This window comes from Merops nubicus, unplaced genomic scaffold (genome assembly GCF_000691845.1).
Source record: "Merops nubicus isolate BGI_N331 unplaced genomic scaffold, ASM69184v1 scaffold24937, whole genome shotgun sequence".
Classification (NCBI taxonomy): Eukaryota; Metazoa; Chordata; class Aves; order Coraciiformes; family Meropidae; genus Merops; species Merops nubicus.
Window position 1 is genome coordinate 5,137 of NW_008619934.1, and position 1,465 is coordinate 6,601.

A 1,465-nucleotide genomic window follows, 5' to 3' on the forward strand; every position below is an offset into this window, starting at 1 on the left:
CGGCGCGGGGCCCCCTCCCGGCGTGGGGGGACCCCTGCCTCTACACGGTGAGACCCCCACCAGAAGTGAGACCCAGGTGTCTGGGGTACTAACCTCTCACTCACCCTAAGGTGGGCCTTGCCATGCCCTCCTCCCCCAACCTTGGGTCCAAGAGAAGACCCTGGACCCCTCACCCCACGGCTCCCCCAGAACACTCCAGATGAAGACTTCATCCTGGACCAGCACCCCAAGTTCAGAAACATCATCATCGGGGCTGGCTTCTCAGGTAGGCAAAGACACTCGGCCCCGCCTTGGCACCCCAGAGCTAGCTGGGGCTGTGGGGGTGGCTGTGCCCTCCACATCCCCCTCTCCTTCCCTCAGGCCACGGCTTCAAGCTGGCACCGGTGGTGGGGAAGCTGCTGTGTGAGCTGAGCCTGGGCGAGGAGCCATCCCACAGCACAGCCCCCTTCGCCATCACCCGCTTCCCCGGCGTGCTCCGGGCTGCACTGTAGGTGCAGGGCCCCAGCCGTGCCCACACAGCATCGCACTGGAGTGTCCTTACACCCCAGTGTGCCAGCATCCCTGCATCCCCATGGATATCCATCTCCCTGCATCCGGGTGTCAGGATCCTGCAGCCAGTATCCTGGCACCCCAGCACCCTCACATCCCAGCGTTCCAGCATCCCCATATGCCTGCACCTCTGCTACCTGCATCCCAGCACCCTGCATCCCTGCACCCCTGCATCCTGCCAGCCAGTATCCCCACATCCCAGCACCCCTGCAGCCCCATATCCTAGTGTCATGGTACCCCATATCCGGTGCCGCGTGGTGCCAAGCTGTCTCTGCCGAGCATCCGCTCCCCAGAAACAAATTAAGGAGCTTTGTCAGCCTCATGAAGATGGAGCTGGAACAGCGCAGAGAGACACACTCGCTTAGGAGTCAAGTTAAATGTTTTAATGTTAAATGTGCCATTTTATTATCATTAGATCGCTCCCACTTAATGAAAGCGCATTAGCGCAGCGTGGCTTTATGGCAGCGAGCGCCGAGCTCGGCCCATTTGTTTTCAAGGGGTGGTGGAGAAAGGGATCGAACGACCTGGTTTGTGAGGGTTTGTGGGGTTCCAGAGGTGAGGGGGTCCCAGGGGTTCGGGGGTCTCTAGGGCTGGAGGGGGGAAGGCAGGAGGCAGCACCCAGCCCAGGCTGGCGGGCGCTGGGGCCGGGGCTGAGCCACGTGCCGTGCAGGCAGCGGGCAATGCGCACCACCAGCATCTCCTCCGCGTTAAATAATTAACGCCGTCAGGCAGAGGGCTCCCAGCCCCGCTGCTCATCTGCATATTTATGAAGATTGATAAATGATTCAGAGCCAGCACCCACGAGGACCATCGCTCCCCTCCTCATCACCCATGGGTGCAGCAGACTCAGGGAAGGGGCTGGGCTTGGCCCCTCCATGCAGTCCCCTATCCTTGCTGGGGCTGGATCTGTCCTGCC

At 61.4% G+C, this 1,465-nt stretch overlaps 1 protein-coding gene across 1 annotated transcript in view; it reads left to right on the top strand.

Annotated features, from left to right (window-relative positions):
• PIPOX (pipecolic acid oxidase) overlaps nt 1–491 on the top strand; it is a 2,705-nt gene extending 2,214 nt beyond the window's left edge. The window contains 2 exon segments of the mRNA XM_008943983.1: nt 51–265; nt 361–491. Coding sequence (XP_008942231.1) covers nt 51–265; nt 361–491 — 346 coding nt within the window.
• The last annotated feature ends 974 nt before the right edge of the window (nt 492–1,465 follow it).